Source organism: Rhinolophus ferrumequinum, chromosome 16, assembly GCF_004115265.2.
Source record: "Rhinolophus ferrumequinum isolate MPI-CBG mRhiFer1 chromosome 16, mRhiFer1_v1.p, whole genome shotgun sequence".
Taxonomy (NCBI): domain Eukaryota; kingdom Metazoa; phylum Chordata; class Mammalia; order Chiroptera; family Rhinolophidae; genus Rhinolophus; species Rhinolophus ferrumequinum.
Window position 1 is genome coordinate 22,865,181 of NC_046299.1, and position 22,421 is coordinate 22,887,601.

General features: G+C 44.4%; 2 protein-coding genes across 4 annotated transcripts in view; one reads left to right on the forward strand and one right to left on the reverse strand.

Annotated features, from left to right (window-relative positions):
- Nucleotides 1-240: 240 nt before the first annotated feature.
- Nucleotides 241-5,139, reverse strand: HPS6 (HPS6 biogenesis of lysosomal organelles complex 2 subunit 3). The gene is made up of 2 exons (XM_033131149.1): nt 2,494-5,139; nt 241-2,455 (listed from the first exon to the last, which is right to left on the reverse strand). The coding sequence occupies exon 1, from the start codon at nt 4,961-4,963 to the stop codon at nt 2,552-2,554; it is 2,412 nt and encodes an 803-aa protein (XP_032987040.1). The 5' UTR covers nt 4,964-5,139; the 3' UTR covers nt 241-2,455; nt 2,494-2,551.
- Nucleotides 5,140-8,606: 3,467 nt separating this feature from the next.
- Nucleotides 8,607-22,421, forward strand: part of ARMH3 (armadillo like helical domain containing 3) — a 150,101-nt gene continuing 136,286 nt past the window's right edge. For all 3 annotated transcript variants that reach the window (XR_004425337.1, XM_033130949.1, XM_033130950.1), the window contains exons 1-2: nt 8,607-8,740; nt 21,509-21,621. Coding sequence is in view for 2 of the 3 variants with exons in the window: in XM_033130949.1 (XP_032986840.1) it covers nt 21,520-21,621 (102 nt within the window). In the remaining variant the exon portion in view is untranslated. The remainder of the gene's footprint in view (nt 8,741-21,508; nt 21,622-22,421) is intronic.

Sequence of the window (22,421 nt, forward strand, 5' to 3'; positions counted from 1 at the left end):
GGGTCAGTCGCACCCCCCCAACCCCCACCCCATGTTAGAGGTGGGGTATGAGCAAGGATAAGCACAATCAAAGGCCTAGTCTGTAAGAGCAGGTGAAAGTTCCCATCTAAGCCCACCTGCTCCTGACCTGAGAGCTGCCAAGCTGGGTGTTTCCCCCGCTGGAGGCCCTACTAGTGGGTGGCCCTGAGGAACTTCCTTGAACCATACAATTCCAAGGAAAAGCCTGGCTCCCTTTTTTTACTTATGCCCCCAGGGGCCCACTGAGTACAATTCCTTTTCCTCTGAGCACAGAAAGAGCCCCAAGACAAATCTCAGGCAAAGAAACCACCACGATTCAGCAGGATCATGAACAGGAAGCAGATTCCTGCTTTTGGCCATCCCTAGCTTCCCACTGAGGAGTCCTGATGGGCCCAGCCTCCAGACCAGGAAGAGGAGGACCTCTCCCAAACCAGAAAGGGGCTGAGAAGGAGGCTGAGGAATGACCTGTCCCTAGTTCTGGGCCTCTGGGAGGAACAGTAGCTTAAGGGATAGAAGCTTGAGTCCTGGTATTGGCAGACAACCTGGCTTGAAGGCCAGGACAAGGGCCATCCAAGTCCTGGATGAGGCCAAGATGTGGTCCTGACACTTCAGTGAGGCTGCGGAGCCGGCCCAGGACTGGGCCATGCAGAGGAGCCGCCTCAGGACCTCCATGTGGCTGAAGAGTAACAGCAGACTTTGACAAGCCTGAGAGGCTGCCCTTTGCCAAGAGGAGGGGAGCTCTCCCCAGTCCCATGTAAAACTCAAGGGCCACCTTTAGTCCAGGATGAGGCTGAGCAGAACCCAAGTTTAGGTCCCAGCTGAGAACAAAGCTGAGTGGCAGTCCTTACCGGGGATCCAAGTCCTGGACAAGGATAGCTGGGGGCCCAGGATACTGCTAAGTAGCAGTATCAAGGGTTACTTGGGTAGAAGTGGGCACAGGGCAGGGCTTCTTCAGAATTGGTCTTACTGACTAAATTCAGATGAACAGAAATCTGTGCCGGAGATGCTTTTGTTTCTTAGTTTCGGAAGTCCTCCAAGCAACCCTGCTCCAGCGACTCTTGTTACAAAGCTAGAGGGCTCTGCAAGTAGCTTTCCTGTCTGTGGCAAATCTTCCCTCAATCAGGGGCTGCTCCAGGAATCCTGGGGGAGACAGGTGTGGGCCCAATACCTATCACAGTTCCTACCTGGGAACAGAAGAGTCTTGGGGTAAGGGTGCAGCTCTGAAGATCCTCCTTACAACAGGCTAGAGTCTGGAATGAGAAGTGCATTCAAGCCCAAGCCAGCTACTGGGCTATACAGTAAAGTGGTTCAAATCTTAGAGCTCTACTTTCTAGTTGACTGACCTTGGTCAAGTAAGCTTTCTAAACCTTATTTCCTCTTTCTAAACCTATTTCTTCACCTGTAAAATGGGGATGATATTAGTACTTTCCTGATGGGGTTATTGGAAACGTTGAGTGAGAAATTATTAAAGACCAGCAGAGTGCCTGGCACATATTAAGTGCTCATAAGTGTTATTTTCATTATTGGAAGTGGCCACTGTAGCCAACAGAGTTAGATTCAACAACTCCCCCTATAATCCACAATCCTCTGAGACCCTCAGCTGTTCAAAATCACACAAAGCATGTATATATTTCTGGAGTGTTTTCTAATACCAACAACCAATTCTCTGCAGACACCAAATAGGTGTCCTACAAGTCAATTTAATTCTGACACTAACTACCTGCAGTTAGTGCAGACCCCACAGGGTAAGGGCTCAGTCCCACAAGCCTGCTCCCACTTCAAATGCCAGTTGCATAAAAAAGTAAAAATAAAATGATATAGATTTTTTAAAATGCCAGTTGCAAGTCACTGGTACTTCTGACTGACTGGCTATAAATTGGGAATTCCCATGCTATAATTTGGTTTGATAATTTGCTAGAATGGCTCACAGAACTCTGGGAACTACTTTACTTATGTTTACAGATTTATTACAAAGGATGCAATTCAGGGAGAGACAGATGGAATCCATGCATAGAGCAAGGTATGGTGTGTGTGTGTGTGTGTGTGTGTAGGTAGTTTCCACGCCCTCTCTGGGTGTCACTCTTGATGTGTTCACCAAGCTAGAAGCTCATTAAATTTCCTTGTCCGGGAGTTTTTCTAGAGCTCAATTTCTAGTCCCACTCACCTCCCAGGAGTTTGGAGATGGGGCTGAAAATTCCAATCCTCTCATCACTTGGTCCTTCTGGTGACTAGCCCCATTCTGAGGCTGGGGGCCCCACCCACCCTAAGTTACCTCATTAGCATAAAGCAGGTGTGATCTAAAGGGGTCCGTTATGAATAATAAAAGACATTCCTATCACTCAGGAAAATCCAAGGATTTTAGGAGAGCTCTGTGCCATGACAAAAACCTGAAGATAAAGACCAACCATATTTATTATATGACAATATTTTGCATATATATATATATATATATATATATATATATATATAAAACAGTGCTCACCCTGGCCCTCTACAACTCCTAGGCACGCTTCCCTGCTCACAGAAGCACTTTTCAGCCTGTGTCAGTCACACAGAAGCCATGTCCAGATGGTGCCCAGGTCTCCAGGCCTGGGTGGTCTGATGTCTGGAGGGTAGTGATAGGTCCCCGTGGTGGGGTGGGAGGTGGAGTGCCTGGGTCCCAGAGGATGTCCTCATATAAGCTTAGAACTGGGCCTGAGGGCTGTCCTTGAGCCCCAGTATGCTCTAGTAGAGCTCTGAGCAAGCCCACAGTGAGAGGGGGCTCTGCCCCAGGCTCAGGGAATGGGGTGGGGGGCTCTGACTCATCTGGGAGGTGTGTCCGCAGTAGCAGCAGGAGCTCAGTGGGAGCTAGGTCTGGTGGGCACAGGCGGCAAAGGAGGGGGAGGTGAGCATCAAGTCGCCGGTGCCGGGCAAATTCGGCCAGCAGCAGTTTGAAGATCTCACTTCGAAGCAGGGGGCTGGAGGGGCTGAAGACCAGGCCAGCCTCTAGAGCCCGCTCCCACTGCTCCTTTTGTACCAGCTGCCCCACAGCTTGGAGCACAGCTTTGGGCCGCCCACTGCCCAAAAGCAGTTCTAGCTCCAGTGCCTCAGGCCTGGTCCCCTCCTCTCCTAATACTGCCAGAGCTCGGCGATACAGGGGGAGCCCTGGGCCCCCTGCCCCCCACCCAGGCCCACTCTGCTGCTGTGCCAGCTCCACAAAGGGTGGCAGCCATCGGGGTTCTAGCCGGCAGAGGTATTGGCATAGGAGTTCAAAGAGGGGCAGTACACCATTGGGGGGTTCCTTTCCAGCTGCTGTAACCCCTAGTACCTTCTTCCACACATCAGGTGGAGCTTGGGACCTCAACCTGCCATTACCATCTGGCTGGAGCTGCAGGGCCCTGAGGAAGGCACCCCAGGCTGCTGTAGGAAGGGCTTGGAAAATTGTGTTGAGCTGGGCCAGCTGGTCTCCCATCAACTCAGTCCTCAGCAGGCGTTCCACTTCCTGCTCTGCCAGCTCAGTCCAGCCAGGCTCTTCATCGTCCCCAGCCACCAGCTGGGCTTTGAGGTGCTCTAAGCTCCGGTAATCCCGAAGCTCAGCCCTCAGTATGGTCAATAGTGTAGAAGGGGACACGTGGCCCTGGAGAATGGAGGCCAGAGCCTGAGGTGCCCGGAATATGCTGCTGTGTCTCAGTTCCTCCGGGGTGAGTTGGGCACCCCGCAGGCTCCGCCGCTGGTAGTACTCGCAGGCTTCCTCAAATACCAGGTCTTCAGCTGAAGGCAGCTCAAGGCCCTGTGGGGCTTCCCAGCCTACACGAAACAGACCCAAGGCTGAAAGCAAACGAAGACCTCCTCGTGTCTCCAGCTCTTCCTTATTCTCTGTGTCAGGGGCTAGGGGTTCCAGCAAATGTACTCGGTCTGTACTGAGGACCTTCCTCTCCAGCAGCTGCCCGCTGCCCACGTCCAACAGTTCCAATGTGGAGCCCAGCACACAGGCCAGAGTGCCATGAAATGTTCCCAGTGCTGCAGACCCTGCCTGGCCTACAGGTGCCTCCTGCAGGGTGCCCACTGCCCGGGTACCACCATGGGATTGCACCAGGCTCACAGTGCCCCTGAAGTCAAGCAGTAGCAGTCCCCGGGGAGTTGGGGCCCAGGTATGTACAGTCAATGGCTGCCTGGGGGACAGGAGCCCAGGAAGGCCTCGAAGGAGAGTCCGGAAGTCCCATGTGTCCCCTCGTCCAGGATTCAGGCTCTTACTGTAGGAGAAACCAAGATTTGGGGCAGCCACCATCACCTTACCCTTGCCTGGGCTCCAGATGAGCAGAATGTGGCCCACGCCAGGCCAGGTATTGGCAGTGGGCACCAGGAAGAAGTCCTTGCCGGAGGCCAGCAGCTTGAAAGGGGGGCAATGGTACAGGAGGATGTGTGTGCGGCCCTGGTTGGTGCCAGCCTCCCCGCTGGGCTCCAGGGTCCTGACACACACATGGTGGCTGAAAGCTGTTGAGGGCGGCACTAGGCAGCCCTCAGCATCAGCCTGACGCTCCTCGCACCACACCAGGCGGCTTCGGAGGGCCGCTACGGCCACCACGCGGGATCCACTGCTCGTACACAGTTCGGTGCTCTGCAGCAGTCGCCAGCCGGGCCCTACGCCCGCTCCCCACACCTCGGCTAGGCCACTCTCCCATACCAAGACCAGAGCCGGTCGCACCGGCCACGGCAGGAAGAAGGCGTCTAGCGGTGAGAGTTGTTCAGCCGGCCAGGCACGCTCCAGCTCCTCGCCCGGTCCACGCACCGCAATCAGCAGCTGCGGGGCCAGCGCCCCCGGGGGTCGCAGTAGCAGCAGGTGGCGGCCGTCCGGGCTGCAGCGCACTCGGACCTCTGGGTCCGCAGCCAGCAACTCCCGGAGCCGGGCTGCGCCGCTGAAGTTGCTTAAATCCGAGAGCAGGCGCAGAGTCGCCGCACGCTTCATAGTGCCGGCCGCCTGGTGGGGCGAGGCTTGGCTCTCAGTCCAGGGCTCCCGGGGGAGGTCGAGAGTGGGGCTGAGACTTCCGTCCCCCTTGGATGAGGTGGGCTGAGGCCTGGCCTAAGCTTCGGCTCCGCCCCGCCCTCCCCGCTGGGCAAATTCAGTGCTTAACCCCTGTTCTCGCTGGGTGGGCGCGACACCGCCCTCCAGGGGAGGAGCCAAGGGAGCATCGCCGGGGGAGGAGCTTCCCGAGCACCCAAAGGTCTCAGCGCCTGCGACTTCGGTAGCCCTAGGTACGCTCTTTGAGTCGGGGTGTAGGCCCGCTGACCCAGACCCCAGGAAGCCGCGAGTGGCCCAGAGTTTGACTCTTAATCAGGATTCTAGCCCCGCTGAGCTCTGTACTGAAAGCGTCGTACTCCCAAGGCTTTCCTTCCCTCCAAGCCTCGCTCTCTCACCCCAACTCATTTACTCATGAAAATTTATTGAGCCCCTACTCTGAGTAGACAGCCCTTAACAAAATAGAAAACCTCAACCTCTGGGACGTAATAATTTGGTGGAAAATAATTATAGTAGCTAATACTTTCATAGCACTTACTATCTGACAGCTCCCTGTATCCCCCCCGCCCAAAGCCCCTTTTACAGATAAAGAAAATAAAGCACAGAGAGATTAAGTAAATTGACCGGATCACACAGCTATTAAGCAGTAGAGATAGAGGTGAGCTTTCAACCACAGGCAATCTGAGTTCAGAGTCAGTGCACCAAACCACTTTACAACAATTCATCATCAAAACTAACAGTTTGTTAGAAAACAAAATTAAAACATACTCTAGAGGCACTGAGTCTGTGTGTAATTTCTCCAGCAACACCTACAAATTGATATGCAGGGGTCCTTTCCACCCCTGACTGATTTCTGAGGTGATGTGTTATTCCTCTTGCCTCCAAGTCCACTCTTTGTGAAGCATGCTTCTCCCTCTCTCCCCTGACAACTTCCCTGAGAACCTGCATCCATTTCTATTTCATCAGCTTCATTCTGTCCTCTTGCTCTTAGCATAGAAACACTCTCCTTTGTCCTGTCTTAGAAGTCACTCTTTCATCCTCATCTCCCCACCTCTAGCTTTCCGTTTCCTTTCAGTCAAGGTTCTTGCAAAGATCCTCTAACGCTTGCTGCCTCCACTTTTTCTTCTTCCATTCATTCCTCAAACTACTACCTACCTAAAATAGATTTTCCTGAGGTCTTCAAGGACATTTTAATTTTTTTTACTCTCTGAGACATTTGACAACCTTTTTATCGAAAGTCCCTCCTGTGGTCTCCCCGGCATCTTTCTCCTGTCATTTTTTTCTTTTTCAGATAGTACTATCTTCAGAAATTTCCATTTGCCATTGGTTCATCTCCCTCCACCATCCTTTAAATGTAGGTGTTTAAATTCTATCTTGAGCCCTTTTATTTTTTATGTATTTATTTTTTTAACCTTCTTTCTAAGCCATTCCCTTCCTTCTCATGGCTTGAACCATTACCACTAAGCCAATGGCTCCAAAATATTGATGTACAGCCCATATATCTCTGCTGAGTTTCAATAAAGGGTATCCACATGGCTACTAAATATATCTGCCTGGATGTCTTATAGACATTTCAATCTCAACATGTCCTAAACATCACCTTCCTGTCCAAATTTGATCCTCATCCAGCTGTTCCTAGTTGCCGTAGGATTTATTTTATCTTTGTACCCTCATTTCTAGAGTACAGCCTGGCACAAAGAAAGACCTCAATAGATATGTGGTGAAGGAATAAATAAGCTTGAGGGGGTACATGTTTGTGTGCGTGTGAGACCACTTATGAACCCTTTGGCTAAGTGTTACAGAGTAGTTATAGGAATAGGCTATCTTAAATAAAAATGAAATTTATTAGAACATAAGGGATTCACAGAATCTGCAGGAGATAGGAAGAATAGGCTTGGAAAATGAGCAGGAACAAAAACTCTCTGAAGACCAAGAAGGAGGAAGCACAACTGTGTTTCGTAGAACCATCCCGCCAGGATACACCTGTTGTAAACAAAATTCTGACCATCTCTTCATCTTTGCATCTTTTGACAAGAGCTAAAATCCTTGGAGGCTGCACCTAGTGGCCAAGCTTAGGTCATACCTTCATTACTCAAGGCCTGGTTTTCCACCAAGACAATACCCAAAGGAAGAGGCCCTCAGAGTAAGAGGGGAAGGGTTCCGTGCTGAATAATCAAACCAATATGACATAGGCCTTTTATTATCTTCATTTTTCAGATAGGAAATTAAAGCTCAGAAAGCTCAAGTTATTATCCAAAGTCATACTGCTAGTAGGTAGCAGACCTGGGATTCTTTTCCACAGTGTTTCAGAGGTTGTGCTCTTACCTATTCGGTGTATGACCTTCCCAATTTACCGTTGTCTGAACCTTAATCCACTTCTCAGACATAGGCTTAAGCAGTGTATTGTATTGCTTCACGCTCATACCCTCTTTTCCTTTCTCTTTTCCTCTAAAATTTGTGTCCATCTTCACCTTCCCCCAGCAAGCCTCCAGAGATTGACATGAAATTTTCCCTTCTCTGAATTTTTGGTGCATTTACAACTTGAGCCTTTCTAAGTCTGTCTTTGATAATTCACTGATCCTTAAGACATTTAATTGTGTATCTATCTATCTATCTATCTATCTATCTATCTATCTATCTCTTACTTTGTTACAATATTATCTCAGAATTGTAATCTTTTTTACTACTCCCAGAACTGGGTATTCAGTATGTGCTCAACAAAGGTTTCTTAAAAGGAAATCAGGTATGGGAAAGGATTCTTTCAATTGGATAGGAAGCTTCTAACTAGTGTTCAGGTACTATTGGGGTTCACTTCAAGATGCCTTCCTCTTGCCCCTTCTCATTCTTTTTTATTCTAGAAAGGTAAACTTTTAACCACTAATCTCATCTTACACTGCTATGTAAATAGACAAGAAAAATAAAAATCTTCCAAGAAAGAACTTGACCTTCTAGATTCTGAAGATCTCTTTCCTGATAGATGTGGGTTCAAAGTCTTCTTCACATCTTACTAAATCTAGAATTTTAGGCAAGCTGTTTAATCACTCAGAACCTTGGTTTTGTCATCTGTGAAGTACCTAGTATTTCAAAAAGGCATTGTAAGGATTGAATGACATCCCCCAGCACCAACCCCCCACTGCTCTGTATATATTTTATAATCTTTCACTTTGTATATGAGAAAACAGACTCAGAAAGGTTACTTGCCAAGTTAACACAGCCTTACTCGATGCTTTGCACATAGTAGGAACACAATACATATTTGTTGGATGAATAAATTTGTTTCCAATTTTTCACTTACAAAGTAGCAATAAATAGCTTGGAACACATATCCTTCCAAATTCTGTCAGTGTTTCTGGAAGATACATTTATTTCTAGAAGTGCAACTGCCAGTTCAGAGTCTGCCATATTTAAAAACATTGCTATTGCAACTTGCATCCAAAAGATCCTCAATAGGTGTTTCTTTTGCTAATTTCTTTCTCGCGGTGCATTTCGGGAGTTGTCTTTGTGATGCTTACTGGGAGTTGTGGTCTGAACCAGCCTCAGGAAGCAGGCGTGGACGAACCTATGAAACGGCGGGCTTTAGGACCCTGCGGGACACCCTGGGCCCGGGGAAGGGTCGGGAGAGGTCGGGAGTACCGCCGTGAGCCCGGAGCGGCGGAGGCGTCGGTGGCGTCGGGAGCGAGCGGGCCGGGGAACGGCGCGGGTGGTGGTGGAGGAGCCTGGGGCTCGGTAAGCGACGCCAGCCCGGGCCGGTCCCGGAACCTGGCCAACCCCTGCGGGTCCTGCCGTACTAGGCCTTGGCCCCGAGGCGGCTCTGGGGGCGGGGCCTGGCTCGCCTAGGGGACGACGGGGGTGACGGGGAAGGGGGAGAGGGAGGGAGGACAGCTGCTGAGGCGGGCTGAGGCTGCTTGCGGTGGGGAGGCTGGGCCCGAGGCGGTGGAGCGAAGCGCGAAGCGGCTTGCTCCTCCAGCGGCCTGTTGGTCGGACCATCCGGTGCCTGTCACGTCCCTCCGGCTCCCGGTCCCTATTGGGCCCTCCTGGTAGCCGAGGTGCTGACCTTTGACTCCAACACGGTCTGACCCTGATCCCTCAAGCTGCCTCTCATCCCAGGTTGTTCCCGCCCCTGGGTGGCCTTCAGCCCAGCCTGGCCCTGAGGTGAGGGCTTGGGACAAGACCTCTGAAAAGGGCTAGAGGAAGGCTGGTCTGCACCAAGTCTTCAGGTATCCTGGAAGGATACCCCATTCCGTCCCTCTTTTTAAAGTCTCTGACCGACGGACTTCAACCCACCGTTCACACAGAATCAATAAAGCTACTGTGTTTTCTCTGGGTTACTTGGTGCAAGTCTGGGGAACGAATCTATTCCCAGGCAAGTGTAGGGAATAAACAAGAGGAGAGAAAAGCTGGTTCCCTGGGGAAGGAGAGCTATCCGAAGCTGAGGAGTGCTGCCTCTGCAGAATGGGGAAGTAGAAACTTGGGCCAGTCCCTAATAAATGTTTCTGGATCAGCAGACCCTCCCCAGTTCTTCCTCTCCAGAAAAAGTTTTGAGCTTAATGAGAGCTGTTTCTTGGCTATTCTGAGCTTTAAGTGACTTTGTAAACCATGGCTAATATAGTTTGTGTCCTTGCCCTTAGCACAAGTTAATTGGAATTATTTGGGTGTGCCTTCAGTTGGATTTGTGTGCACATACTTCCTTTGTAAAGGCTTTTCAGATAATCAGTCTGGAGCTAGGAGGATCCTTCTTATTAGGATTGTAAAGGGGGAATTACCATTCTTTTAGTTAATAGGAAAGCCTTTAAGGTGTTTTCATCAGATGTTTAGGCATAATTCATTCATTCAACATTTGTATAATAATTTAAAAAACGCTTGACAACTCAAATAACTTGTTATAAAAGTTGAAATATCACGTAGAACCAAGTTCAAGAATCCATAAAATTTGGGGAAAATAGTGAAATAAATTGATCTGGGATATATGAAGGCGAACTGTTTATTCAACACACATTTATTGAGCACTTACTATGTAATTAGCACTGGGGTTAGAAATGTGAGTATCTTTCCTCAGGGACATCAGAGAGACACATTCCTATGAAAATTGTAGTGCTGTGTGTTACATATCCTTATAGAGGAATTTCCACAGTGTGAAGAACTGCCATAGCCTGGGAGAGTCTGGGAAATCTTCACAAGGAGGAAATACTTGAGTTGGGTGATGAAGGATGAGTAGGAGCTTGCACAAGTAAGGAAAGGTATTTCAGTTGGAGAGAATAGCATGCACATGGGCATGGTGAAAGTGAGGGGAAAAAATACCATGATGTTTAAGTGTCAGAAATTTGTCCCGAACAGGATGTGTGGTGGGGAAGTTGACAGAGGGTGGGGCTGAAAATAAAGTAGGGAGCCGTCTGAGCCTTTTATGTTAGGGAGTGCCAGAAGTGCAGATTGAATTAATGAGAAATGAGGCAGTGAGACTAATTAGAGTTGTTGCAGTTGACTGAGAAACTGAATAAAGTGTGGTAGCGGGAATGAAGAGGAAGGGAATGGATTTTAGCAATAATTCTGAGATTGATGCAACAGGACTTAATGATTGGGGAGAGAGAGTGGGCTAAGGACTCTAATTTGAGAGATTGAGTGAATGACTTTCATTGGCCAGGATGTGGATTAGATAAAGGAGAGATTCTTTAAAGGGTTGGGGTGGCTATAGAATGAGGCATAGGGGACATAGTCTGGTGTGCTGAGATCAGTTTGCTTGTGGGATGTGCTCATGGACATGTGTTAAGCAGGCAGCTGGAATTAAGGAGGCCCAGTGAACTTAATATCTTGCCAGTGAGTAAGTGAGGGCATATGTGAAAAAAATCCTGGGGAAAAATATTTATTTTGTTGTTTGCAAGGATGTATCAGAATATGTACTTCTCCCATTTAATAGTGAGCTTCTCGAGGCAAGAACCATAACGTAGTTTTAGGTCCCCCCCCCCTTTTTTTTTTCCAAGTCAAGTTGTTGTCCTTTCAATCGTAGTTGTGGAGGGTGCTGTTCAGCTTCAAGTTGTTGTCCTTTCTGTTTTAGTTGTGGAGGGCGCAGCTCAGCTCCAGGTCCAGTTGCGGTTGCTAGTTGCAGGGGGCGCAGCCCACCATCCCTTGGAGGGAGTCGAACTGGCAACCTTGTGGTTGAGAGCCCACTGGCCCATGTGGTAATCGAACTGGCAGCCTTCGGAGTTAGGAGCATGGAGCTCTAACCGCCTGAGCCACCGGACTGGCCCTTAGGTCCCCTTTTTGTTGTATGCTATGCCTATGTTATTGTAAGGTATTGATACATGTTAGTTATGAAGCTAGCAGGAAATCAACTTACTTTGCAAGGTTGCAGTTACCTTTTTGGGCTTCCTTTAAGAAGATTATGGGAGACTGTCTTATAATTTTCATTTGATCCTTAGGTGGTACTTGTGAGGCTTGTATGTATGGTTCAGTAGGAAAGGAAGTGAAGAAGACATGAGTGACATTGTGCTGTTTGAGGAAGTTCAGGGCTTGAACAGGAGATAGACAGGATTAATTTACAAGAGGCTCCTGTTCATTGAGAAGAGGATCTTACAATGAATGCTCATTCTGGGAGATGTCAGAAAAATGTGACTTTTCAATCAGTTTCCTGAAATTCTGTCAATGTGGAGTTGGTTCCTCCTTCTGAAGGTGCAAGTGCATTACATCTTGTGTAAACTAATTTGAAAGGGAACCTGAGGTAGTCGGTCATATTTCTTTAAACCTCTTCATCTGTATTTAGTTTGTGAAAGTGGGCAGACTCGGTCAGTTCTGATGGGACTGGACTGAATTCTCTTCTGTGAAGCTGGTTCACCTTTAGTAGGTAGACAGTGGCTGATACCTATTTGTAGAGATTGGGAAATTTCTGGTTTTGCCACTTGCTGCTTAGTCTTCGGAAAGTCCCTGAATTACTTCCACTTTCAAGTACAGGCTAAACCCTCACGCTGAGGGGACCTCTGTCCAGAGCACACACTAGATACAGATGCTGCCCCATAAGTGGCTCATATACGTACTGAATCAGGCTGGTTCTGTCCTAATTCCTAGAAAGTAGGTGCTTGTCAGACAATGACTTGAGGCGACTATTTTCTTGGATAAAGTGGGAATATTGATATTATGGGTATCAGTTTGGAGTTTTCACAGAACTTGAACTGAATCTGGATTTTGAATGTTCTTCTAGTCAACACTTGAGTTTTTGCACTAATAGGATATTCTGATAGGGAAAGGGGCTGGCTACCAGAGAGAAAGATTTAGCGGCTTTGCCACTTATTAGCTGTGTTTCATTGGGCCAAATAAAATCATGCTTATAGTGCCTGTTTCATCTGGTTATTGTAAGGATTAAATATAGTATATTTTAAGTACTTAGAAAGTGCCAGGTATATAGAGAGTACACAGTTGTATTGTTTATTATATGAGTTTATCACCCTGAGTGGTAGCCTGTGCTTTGAAACATTTGGAGGAAGGAGTGATGAATTCCATCCCCAGGCATTAAAAAAAGAAAAGTGGTAGAATAAGGGGATGGTGGCCTATCCTGAACTTCTCCATGAAGGGAAGGAATTCAGAGAGGTGGCTTTAAGAGTGCAGGCCTCACTCCGTTTTGGAAATACAAAAGACTCGGAGTGACTAGCATTAAAAATCCATTAAAATAGAAAGGAGTTATATGCTTGTTTTGGAGCCAGTCAGTGGGGTGGAATTGGGGGAAACTGTGTCTAATGCTGTGAAAGAAGCTGTGGCAAGGAACCCTGTGGAACAGTAGCAAGGCAATGCAGTGGCCACCCCTATGTCCGGGAAGTGAATTAAGTACAGATTTAGGCGAGGGTAAATTTAGAAGGCCAATGTGGACCACGTGGAATCCAGCAAGTGAGCCAAATCCTTGGGGCCTTCAGAAAGGAAGAGGCATGTTAGGAACTAGTTTGAGAAATGAAGGGTTGAGGTTTGGAGGAATACCCTGCATTCTCTTAAATGCTTACACTGCTAGTATTCCCTCCAGAGAGTATGGTATGCCTTGTGGAAAACTTAGGGAGTGGATAACTTCTGCCTAAAGATTAAAAAAGAAAAAAACAATAGCCTTGCATCTAGAGGAACTAGGGAACTTTTAGGACAGTCAGGGCAGGAGACTATTTCTAGCTTTATAAACATGGCCTCCTTTTGTGTATTGGGTGAATGGCACATGGTTAGACAGTGGTTATATCTGACTCAGCCACAACTCCTGGGCAGGTAGGATTTTCATCTCCTTCACCAAGAATGTGGATTACTATAGTCGGTGTGTCTTGTAGTGATCTTTCACAGATGGACAAACCGGAGCCAAGATTCTCTAGAGAGAATGAAATATGGGGGTAGGTAAGGTTACTCCAGTGCTTTTTCTAGAGATGGTAGAAGTTTTATTTATTCTCTCAGAATCGTCTCTCTTCAGATGGTCTTTTTCTTTCAAAGCCTGGTTTAAGGCATTAATGAGTACTTCTCAAACTTTAGTGAGCATCAGAATTACTTGGGGCAGGGTTTCTCCACCTCTGCGCTATTGACATATTGGGCCAGATAATTCTTTGTTGTGGGGACTGTCCTATGCGTTGTAAGAAGGTTAGCAGCATCCCTGGCTCTCCTCAGTAGATGCTAGTATTACCTCTTCTTCCATTTGTGACAACCAAAAATGTCTCCAGGCATTGATATCCCTTGGGAGACATCAAAATTGCCCAAGTTGAGAACCACTGACATTGTTGGTGGTTAAAAACGTAGACCCTCTAGTTCTTATCTTGAAAGTTTGTTTCGGTAGTGGAGAAGGGGGCTTTGGAATGTACATTTCCAAGAGGCACCCCAGGAGATTCTGAAACACGTGATCACAGCTCTGCAGTGGTCAAGAATATTCTCTTCTAAGCTGAGGGTTGTACAGACTTATAATTGACTTGCTTTCCATTTCATTCTCTTATTTTACTGTATCTTTCCATTCATTATCAAGTTTCAGTGCAGAGTTATCCTCAGAGCACTGACTAAGCTCAAGTACAATAGTGTCAATTAAATCCTGTCGTGGAGATCAGTGTGTTTCAGCCTTTTTTTTTTCTTTTTAGTTATCATGTTGGATATATCCATCAACTTGACTAGACACTCAGATTCTTCTCCAGTTTTTCCTTCCAAGTTTTCTACCATTCCATTCATTTGTCTATCTCTCTCTCTCTTTTCTTTTACTTTACCATTATCGATATTTATATACATATGCATGCATCAGACAATTATCTTTTACTTTTCTACCATGGCACCTCTACCCACTGGCAAGCTAGAGTGATGAAACTCAAGATATCTGGACACTGCAACAACATGGATGGATCTAGAGGGTATGTGAAATAAGTCAGACTGAGAAAGACAAATACCATATGATCTCACTTATATGTGGAGTCAAAAGAACAAAATAAACGAACAAACAAAACAGAAACAGACCCATAGATACAGAGAACAAACTGATGTTACTAGATGGGAGGGGGTTGGAGGGATGGGTGAAAAAGGTGAAGGGATAAAGAAGTATAATATGATAATTACAGGAGAGTCACTGGGATGTATAGTATGGGGAATGTAGTCAATAGTTTATAGAAACTATATGTATTATCAGATGGGTAGTAGACTAATGGGGGGATCACTTCATAAGTTATATAAATGTCTAACCACTATGCTCTACACATGAAACTAATATAAAATAATATTGAATGTCAACTATAATTAAAAATATTAGTCACAAGAATGTGTAGTGCCGCATAGGGAATATAGTCAGTAATGTTCTAATAACTATGGACAGTGTTGGGTGGGTAGTAGACTTGTTGGGATTATCACTTTGTGAGTTATGTAAATTTCTGATCACTATGTTGTTCTCTATGCCTGAAACTAATTAAAAAAGACATCTGGACACTACAACATTTGTTTATAAGGTTGATGAGTATATACTTGCACTCTTTCTCCTCACTCAGCTGGAACCTCTTCACAGTTTCTCTGCAGATCCTCACCTTTGCTTATGTGCAGGTTCCTCTACTTCTGCTCCTTCCTCTGCCTTTTGAGAGACATGATAGCATAGTGGTTAAGAGCTGGAACTCTAACATAAGGCTGTTTGGGTTTGAGGCCCAACCGTCCCTACACGAATTAATGTACATAAAGGGCCTAGAACAATGCCTGGTGCATAGTGAGTGTTAAGTAAGTGTTCACACTTTGGTTATTACTTTAGTTTGGGGTCCTTAGTGTGCAAGTCGGGGAGGACTAGTGTCTGTCCTACTGTTTGGCATGGGTGCTGTTAAATGTTCATATATATATATATATATATATATATATATATGAACACAGACATGGTTTTTAGATTGAGGGATAGCTTATATAATGTGAAGTATACAGCTTGATTTTTTTACATATTTGTGTGACACCTTCACTCAGATCAAGATACAGCACATTTCGGGTACCCCAGAAGACTTCCTCATCCCTCTTTCCACTCATTTCCTCCCAAGGGTAACCACTATTCTGACCTTTGTTGCCATAGATTAATTTTGCCTTTTTTGAACTCCATATAAATGGCACCATTAGTTTGTACTTTATCTGATGTTTTTCAGTCAATGGCTGTGAAATTTATCAATATCGTTTCAATAATTTGTTCCTTTAAATTTCTGTGTGATATTCTATTATATGAATCTAATTTTCCCATTCTACTGCTGACGGACATTTGAATTCTCTTTATATATTTGAAAAGCTCACACAAACACAAAACACTGACTGCCATAAGCTTTACAAAAACATTTCAGAAAGGCAATATTTATACTCTTATTTAGACACTCCGGCATTTCTGTTTCTCGAACATGCCAAATCTTGGAGACTTTGCCCTTGCCAGTCCCTCTATCTGGGACACTTTCCCCAAAATTTTCACATGGCTGTTTCTTTCCTGTTATTCTGATCTCAGCCCACGTATCACTTCTCATAGAGGCCTACTTTAATCTTCCAATGAATATAATTCTCCTAAACAATTTGTCTACAAGGTACTTAGCACTATCTCGACTTGTTTGTTGTCTTTCTCCCTTCTACTAGAATGGAAACTCTGAGAGCAGGGATTTCATCTGTCATGTTCGCTGCTGTAACCTTAGTGCTTGGCACCTAAAAGGTGCTCAGTAAATACTTGTTGAATCAATGCCTGATCTGTGCATATATTTTTTTTTCTCTAAATGATGGGCACATTTATGTTTATTTATTTTCTTTCTTCCCCCTTCCTTTTGTTCTTTCCCCTCCCTTTTTTCTTTTCCCCTCTCCTCTCCTTTTTCTTTTCTTACATACGAGTTGAAATGTTTTAGAATTAGCATCTACGTAGAATAGTGTTTTGGAGCCTCCCTCACCAGGGAAGTGAGAGTGATGCTTGATAAGAGTCCATTGTAAGTATGAACCTAGAACCCCAGACCATTAAATTTGGAAGCCTGTGGTAGAGAGCCGTTCCATGTGTTTTTGCCCCCAGCTTTACTGAGATATAATTGGTATATAACATTGCATAACTTTAAGGTATACAACATGATGATGATCTGATATATCTTGTGAAATGACTGCCACAATACATTTAGTTAACACATCCATCACTTTATATAGTTGCCATTTTTTTTCTTTTTTTGGTGGTGAGAACATTTAAGATTTCTCTTAGCAACTTTCAAGTATATAATACAATATTGTTAACTACAGTCACCATGCTGTACATTAGATTCCCTGAACTTAAAGGTTTGTAACCTTTGAACAATGTCTTTCCATTTCCCCCACCTCCCCCAGCCCCTAGCAACCACCAGTCTACTCTGTTTCTACGAGTTCAGTTATTTTAGATTCCACATATAAGTGAGATATGCAATATTTGTCTCTTTTTGTCTGACTTTTTTTCAGTTAGCATAGTGCCCTCAAGATTCATCCATGTTGCAAATGGCAGGACTTCTTTCTTTTTTATGGCCGAGTAATATTGTATATATACCACATTTTCTTTATCCATTTATCCATCAGTACACACCTATGTTGTTTCCATGTCTTGGCTCTTGTGAATAATACTGCAGTGAACATCTGGGTGCAGATATCTCTTCTAAATAGTGATTTTATTTCCTTCAGATATATACCCAGAAGTGGGATTGCTAAATGATATGGTAGTTTTATTTTTAATATTTTGAGGAACCTCCATATTGTTTTCTGTAGAGGCTGTACCAATTTACATTCCCACCAACCGAACACAAGGGTTTTCTTTTCTGCACGTCCTTGCCATGGCTTCTTTTTATTTTATTTAATTTTTTAATTAATTAATTAATTATTTTTATTATTTATTTATTTATTTATTTATTTATTTATTTTTTAAATTTATTTTTAATTTATTGGGGTGACAATTGTTAGTATAATTACATAGATTTCAGGTGTGCAATTCTGTATCACATCATCCATAAGTCACACTGTGTGTTCACCACCCAGAGTCAGCTCCCCTTCCATCACCATACATTTGATCCCCCTCACCCTCATCCCCCCCCAACCCCCTTATATTTATTTATTTATTTACTCATTTTTAAAGATTTTATTGGGGAAGGGGAACAGGACTTTATTGGGGAACAGTGTGTACTTCCAGGATTTTTTCCAAGTCAAGTTGTCCTTTCAGTTTTAGTTGTGGAGGGCGCAGCTCAGCTCCAGGTCCAGTTGCTGTTGCTAGTTGCAGGGGGCGCAGCCCACCATCCCTTGCAGGAGTCGAACCGGCAACCTTGTGGTTGAGAGGACACACTCCAACCAACTGAGCCGTTGGGGAGCTCAGCGGCAGTTCAGCTCAGCTCAAGGTGCCGTGTTCAATCTTAGTTGCAGGGGGCGCTGCCCGCCATCCCTTGCGGGACTCGAGGAATTGAACTGGCAACCTTGTGGTTGAGAGGATGCTCTCCATCCAACTGAGCCATCTGGGAGGCAGCTCAGCTCAAGGTGCTGTGTTCAATCTTACTTGCAGGGGCAGAGCCCACCATTGCTTTCGGGACTCGAGGAGTTGAACTGGCAACCTTGTGGTTAGAGCCTACTGGCCCATGTGGGAATCGAACCGGAGTTAGGAGCACGGAGTTCCAACCGCCTGAGCCACCGGGCCGGCCTAATTTTTTATTTTTTTAAAGAATTTTTTTATTATTGGGAGCCATGGCTTCTTTTTACACGTTGGTGAATTGCAGCCCAGGGAGGAAAAGAACTTCAGGTTATAGAATGAGTATAAGGAATGGGACTGAAATCCAAAATGTTTGGAAGATTAAGGGTGGCCATATTCTGGAAATTAGAGTGGATTTTTATGAAATTTATTTTTTGATACTAGAGTTGGCATGTATTGTACTCACGAAGACAATAAAATAAGTGAATGACTAGCTTAGTGTAACTTGCATACTATTAGACATTGGAAAAGTTTGGCTTTAGGTTTTAAAATCTTGGTATTTGGCTATTTCATCCTGTAGGGATGTGATGTGCATTTAAGAACTGTGTGGCTGGTTTGCTTTAAGACAGTTCTAAAAATGTTGTATGACTCGGGTCTTTCAGAGAGAAGTTGTGCTGCAGGTCATTGGACCAGCAGTCCTTGAGGCTTAGGAATAAAAGACTTCATTGATTTACCATTGAGTTGGGGGGATTTGAAGCCATTCCTAAGTTTGGTGGTAGGTGAAATTAGTATGAAAAGTTGCCTGGTTCTCTTTTATATTTTGCCTAGTATGTCTTATTTCTGAGAAACTGTATTAAAGCCTAAGATGACATTTCTGAGGGATTACTGTGGCTTTGCTGTATTTACTTCTTCACCAGAAGGATTTAAAAGCCTGGATCAGCAGAGGTCATAGCATAGTCAGAGAATGCTTCTTTCCCTTCCTCGTGGCTCCATAGCATTTCCGTTGTACCTTTACTCTATTTCTCATGATTTGCCTTGTGCTATGGGTTATTATGTGTCTGTCTCTGCTGATGATTGTGAGCTCCCAGGGGATCAGGTCTGGAGTTTGCTCTTTGTCACCCCGTAGTGCCTACGGGGTGCCTTATAATATTTAGGTATTCTTTACGTGATTGTGGTATTTCAGTGATGGTGAGAGAATCATTAGATGATACGTCTAGTTCAGTCTCCTTGTTTTACTTGTAAGGAAACTGAGAAGCACAATGATTTACTCAGTGCCATCTAGTTGGTTGGGAGACCTGTGTTCTAGTCTGGGTTCTGCTGTTGTTTCTTTTATGCCCTGCTGCTGCTCAGCTGGTACTGATTCTCTCTACGACAGGGGAGGGTTGTGAAAAAGAAAAAGAAAGCACAGAGAGGATGTAAACAGATTGCATGCACATTACTGATGTGTTGCAATTTACTGCTCTACCAGTCAGATATTTTACTTTCAAAATTAGGAGCACAGGTTTATTTTGTGAGACTCCCCCAAAAAACTTATGTAAGAATTCTATGTTTCTCCCAGTCCCCCACCCTAGCACACCCTTGTTTGCTGTGTTCCATGAATAGAAGGGCTGGAGGAGGAGAGGACTGGATGTTGTCAGTTTCCAGTCACATTTCTGACAGCTTGAATGGTCAATTCCAGTTGCCTGTGATGATGACAGAGAGTAATGTGCTGAGGCCCTTGGTTGACTTTCTTCCCTGTTCCAAATGGAAAGAGAGTGATAAATAGAATTAAATTTCTTAGGAAATTTGGTACTTTGAATTGGAATGTTTTTTTCCTCCTCTCCTATTCCCTTCTGCTTATTAGAAAGTATTGATTCTGAAATAGAGAAAATGAGTTTATTAGATTTGGGGTGGACATTGATTAGCTGTAACCCAATTATAAATCCTCAGAGGAGGATGTTTGTAAACATGTGCTTTTCACATCCAGGAACTCGTGGTTCCCACTGTTGCCACTAATCAACTGGTTGAAGCTGAGTACACGGAAGATCTATACCCACTAAGCTCAGAATTGCATTGCTTTTGATTTATTTTAATAAGATCCTCTTGATTTCCAATTTGTTTCCCCCCCAATAAGGATATCTTCTTCTTGATAATCTATTTAAAAGACACAGGAATGTTTTGAATGGAGGCTGTATATCATGCTTTATGACACAGCCATGATCCATATAGCATAAATAGCCACAAGAACCTCTCGTTGTTTTTCCCTTCAGTTTTCTTGACCATAATGGAATTTGATGCCTTAGTGAGGCCTCAGTAAAGATAGGTCTTAACTAAAATTTCAGGTCAGACCTAGGACTTTTCAGGTCCCCTCCCTCCCTTATTTCAGAATCAGTCAGTGAAGAGCATACACTGAGCATTTGCCATGAGCCAAAGACTTTTAGACAAAGTATAAGATGTAATCCCTTTGCTAAAGATGCTTGCTATCTAGTTGGAAAAATTTTCTGTGCTTTGTGCGTTTTGTGCTCAAAGCTGAATCTCCCTTTTGGCTATATGTATTAGAGAAAGACAATGTCTTGAGATATAATCTTTTATGCTATTGGATGCATCTCTTCCCAAAAATTTTTATTTTGATTTGAAAGATAATGCGTATTTTCCAAAAGTCATTGAACAAAATTAATTTTGTTCTGCTGCTTTGGATTCGTCTGGAAATAAAACTCAGGCTTCTTGCTACCTCCAGTACTTGCCATTGGGTGAGATTAAGCTTCACAACAAGAGCCTAGAATTTAAGAGACAGGTATTTTGTCAATAGTATGAAGAATCTGGGAAGTGAGGGAATGAATATGTGTAAATTTACAGTGGAGACCTATGGAATTTCAAGTTCTTATTTGAAAAAAAAATTGAGACTTCCTTGAAGGAACATGGGAAAATTTGGGCATGATTCATGGAACTGCTTTTATATAGAATCAAAAAATTCTTTGAGGTTTGATGTGTAATAGTGTTACAAATATAATTAAATTTGAAAGGAGTGTATTGTTATTGTTAATATTCGGTTATTCTGAAATCAAGTTTAGTTTTTGGCCTTTAACTGCTATTTTCCGCCTTGGGTCTCTTTCCAGCGGAATTTCTGAAGACAGTCAAGTGCAGTGTGATTTACGAGGCAGTGAAGGCCAAGTACTTTGCAGTGTGGAGGACCTACTTACTTTGGGGAAATCAATAGAGCACATCAGTCTGCAGCACACTTCCTGTCTTAATGGTCCTAGGCCCGATCAATACTTGAAATTTAACTTCACCATCAGTCTGTGGGCAGTGTGTGCTTTGCAGCCTTCCTTCCATCAACCTCAACTATATGGCCAGACCTATTACAGATGGAGCTAGTTACACTTTTCCTGCTTGGTTTTAGATCTGCTTTAAGCCTTGTCCACTGGCATGTTTTAAGGATGTAAAATGTGTGTGCTGTAGGCCAAGTAATGATTTAAATCTTGAAATTACCTGGTCAGGGGAGGGGGTTTGGGCAGATGCACAAGATCTATAATGTGCTTTTTTATCATTTCTTCTTCCTAAAAAATTTCCCATTGAGAGGTATTTCAATAGAGTCTCCAGAATCTTGGAAAGTATTTCTAGCACTGACTGTGGCTTTCTTTTCACAGATTCTCTAACCATGGCACAGGTAGAGAAACGGGGTGGTTTGCTCCGGAAATCTTCAGCCTCCAAAAAACCACTGAAGGAAAAAGTAGTGCTGATGTATGATGAGATCTTCATGGTAAGGCCTGGAGCCCTGATACTCTGCACAGCTTGATGGCTTAGTTTCTTGTTCCAAAATGAGAAATCACTTCACCTCTGCATGCTATCTTCCAGTTATTCAGAGGGCAAAAGGGGAGAGCAAGAGTGAGAGTGAGCTCTCTCATGGTAGAAATGATGATCATGTACTAATTAATATAGATTGTTGCCATAAACTGAGTAAAACAATTGAAAGGAGGAAGGGAGCCTGGGGAAGCTTCTTTTCTGAATATCTTTGCGAAAGACTTGTCTTCCTTATGATCTGACTTAAGGACTCTTCTGTCCTTGATGTCTCTTGAAATTCGTTTTAGCCCTAGAAGTCTGTGATTCAGATATTTTAAAAAGATGCACTATTATATTCCATCTCTAGTTGTTAGTGGATAGAGCAATTGCTTAGACTATCTCTATATGAGTTAACTGAGGAATGATTAGCAGTTAGGTAGGGAATTTCTTTAGGCTTTCATAACTGCTGGTTGACCATGGTCCAAGCCTGTGTTATAAAAGATACACTAGCAGGGAAGGTTATAGTAATTAGATGTCCTGCAGAGGTACTTGCCTTCTGAAGTCCTGGACATAAGTAGTACATGTAAAACAGATTAATACCTATAAAAAGAGTTACTGTATATGAAGTTTCTACTGTGTGCCTGTCATTATTCTAAATGTATCACTAAATACATTAGTTTTAATTCTGACAAAAATGGTGCAAGAGGGCTATGTTTTTACATGTGACATTGTAAAAGAGCATGTTATAGATGAAAAAATTGGGGATCACCGCTAGAAGGT